The 2,804-nt window shown below is 47.0% G+C and overlaps 1 protein-coding gene across 1 annotated transcript in view; it reads left to right on the top strand.

Moving 5' to 3' along the window:
* Window positions 1-275: 275 nt before the first annotated feature.
* TIMMDC1 (translocase of inner mitochondrial membrane domain containing 1) overlaps window positions 276-2,804 on the top strand; it is a gene marked incomplete at its 5' end in the record, with an annotated part of 5,135 nt that continues 2,606 nt past the window's right edge. The window contains 2 exons of the mRNA XM_010135077.1: window positions 276-364; window positions 2,156-2,223. Of these exons, the coding sequence (XP_010133379.1) occupies window positions 276-364; window positions 2,156-2,223 (157 nt within the window). The remainder of the gene's footprint in view (window positions 365-2,155; window positions 2,224-2,804) is intronic.

Raw genomic sequence — 2,804 nt, forward strand, 5'->3', positions numbered from 1 at the left:
CCCAGGTGCCTTTCAGCACTGGGACGGGGAAGACCAGCAGACGTTACAAATTGGAGCTGATCCTTGGTGTTCCTGTTGGTGGCTGCAGCAAAACGTGAGCAGCTTTCCGTCTGAGGATGACCAGCTTTCCCATGAGGGCCAGGGTATCATTCCCAAGTGACATCAGTCCCACACCGTGACCCATCCCTTGCGTATAGCCTGGACTGCAGTGGTGTGGTGGTGCTGGCGAGGGGCAGCAGGGCTGTGGTCTGTAACCTGTCTCCTCTCTCCCCCAGCAATCCGCACACCGGGCTGGTCTCAGGAGTTTCCTCCGCTACGGCTGGCGCTGGAGCTGGAGAGTAGCTGCTTTTGTGACGATATTCAAGTAAGTGTTTCCCCATGGCAGTGGCTGGCTTATGCTTACACAGTAGTGGCACCAGTGCCAGCAGTTCTCACAGCTCCTGGAGAGAGCGCTGGTGATTGATTGAGGCTCAAAGTGTTAACGGTGAGTCAGGTGGATAAGGCATGAACATGAAGAGGATTTCACCTTTTATAATTAACCCAGAATTGAAATCTTCTCATGAACCAGTGCAAAAGCTAAAACTGGAAAAGCCCTGTTCCTTGCGTCTGATCTGCATGGTTACTGACTTGAATTCTGTTCTTCCCTGTACTTGGTGGCTTCTTTCTGCTTTTGCTTCATCTCTCTTTCTGCATTTTTTCCAGGAGAGCTTTACAGTGGGGGGGCTGTTTCTGGAAGATCTTTCTATCCCAAGAAAATCTTTCTATGCCACCGTATTTTTCTTCCCTTTTGTTATGGGTTGCTCTCCTAGTTTGTACACACTAGCATTACTCGCAGTTCTCCATTACGTCACATGTACCAGTTGTATGTACCTCTTGAGACCTTCAGGTTTTTCCTACACACACGATAGTGTCCCACTTCCCTGGTTTTGTCCCTCAGATATGTCAGTGCATTTCTGACAGTATAGCACCAAACTAAGCACTCTCTTCTGAGTAAAGCCCTTTTAGACTAGGAGTATCTCCTTCCCAGACATTCAAAATGGAGAATTTACATGCAGTCCCAGACCTGCACTGACGATACCTGGATGTTTGTTCTGTTGAAATTCCCCTTCTGCTTTTAGGGTACCACCAGTAATGACTAACACTGTTTTATATTTCCATCTCCCTAATTTTTTTGTTCCGTTATGAACTTCCTCCTCCATCTCTCCTTGTTTCCTTGGCTCCTTTTGGTTTATTAGCTGGTTTTAGTGTGTGGTTCGCTCTCTGTCCTGGTGCTTTTAATTTTTTCAGCTTCTGAGCTTGAGGTGTGTCCTCGTCATCTTCCACCAGGTGTCTCCCCTGCAGTCAGGCCGTCATCCCTTTTCACCACCCCTTTGTGAAAGGCTTTGAAAGAAGCTATTTGCCACTCAGCTTTAATTGTTTCTGTAAAGTCCAAGTTGAAGATTTCGTCCTGTTGTGCAAATTTTGTGTTTCACAGTTTAAAACAGAATTGTTTTGTTTTACCTTTTCGCAAAGCGCTAGGGTGACATGGGTGGGGAAAGGCAGGAATATTGCTCTTGGATTCCAGATGTCACCGGGAGGATCGCCAAAGTGCTGCTGAACTGGGAACAGAGAGTGTTTGGGGGCTTAACCGATGTTCATGGAGGAGATGATGTACCTAGCCTGGTGGGAAGTCTCATGGCACAGGAGTAGGTGTCTCTCGTGACGTCATGAGTGTGACTTAGCTCTAGTGGTTGGGACTGTCTGTCAGCCAGGATCTTACTGACGCGGATTCAGCTTCTGGGGGTAAAGCTCCTACATCAGGACTAACCAACTGACTGACAGGACCTTTTCATTGCTCAATTCCTTTTATCCTTGAATATCCAATGGAAAAAAAATACATTTGCGTAAAAAAAAAAGAGGGAGAAGGAATATCGCAGATCCAGACTGGGAGTGCTGGAACTCCCTGGCCTCTGGCTGTGCAGCTGCCTGCAGTGCAGTCACAGAAATCAAGGCAGTTGTGACTGGCGCGTGCGCACTCTGGACAGATGGGCAGGAAGGCAGTCAGAGGCAACCTGAAGGTTGGCTTAATGAAATCCAGCTTTGTTTCAGGCTGTGTTTTGTTACCTGTCTTTTTGCGTGTGCAACTGCTGACTTCTTCTGTGCCTTCCCTTCGCAGCACGGTGAGCACTGGTCTGTCTGTGTACCGCAATAAAACCACCATCAGTAATTTTGCTTCAGCCGGAGGTAAGACTGCTACAACTGCGTGTGCTTTTCTCTCTATGAGCAGGGGTCCTAAGTGGAAAAGCATAAGCGGAATTCCATACCTCTTGGATTTGAGGACGTCGCTAGCTTCTGTGCTCCTGAGTTTTGTTTTCTGTCAGCTGCCGTTGTGACCTCGCTGTGTTGTTTAACTGCTGCGTGCCTTTATTTGTAACAGAGAAATACCAGCGCGCTTCTGAAAGCATTGGGGAGTTTTGTGGTTATCAGTTCATCTTCAGAATACTTGCTGGAGTTTTTTGGGTGAAAACTGCTTGTGTAGGGTAAACACAACATTTGGTGCATAACCTGCTTTTATAGCCACATATTTAGCAGGGAAAGCATTTCTTATTTCTGCTCTTTATAACAGTTCAGTGCGCTGTTCATAAACTAACTTTTTCATGCTGAGTTTCCTGTGTCCGCTTTTGGTAACAGTGCTCTGGGTAAAGGATCTGCCCTGATGGGTTTTAGAGGCCTTACTGCCCTGGATACTTGTTTTTCTGATCTTCTCTGCCTTACATGGCAGCTACTATTATTAGATGCTGTTGGATAGAAAGAAAAGTGGGGGG

The sequence above is a fragment of the Buceros rhinoceros genome, unplaced genomic scaffold (assembly GCF_000710305.1).
Source record: "Buceros rhinoceros silvestris isolate BGI_N320 unplaced genomic scaffold, ASM71030v1 scaffold16644, whole genome shotgun sequence".
Classification (NCBI taxonomy): domain Eukaryota; kingdom Metazoa; phylum Chordata; class Aves; order Bucerotiformes; family Bucerotidae; genus Buceros; species Buceros rhinoceros.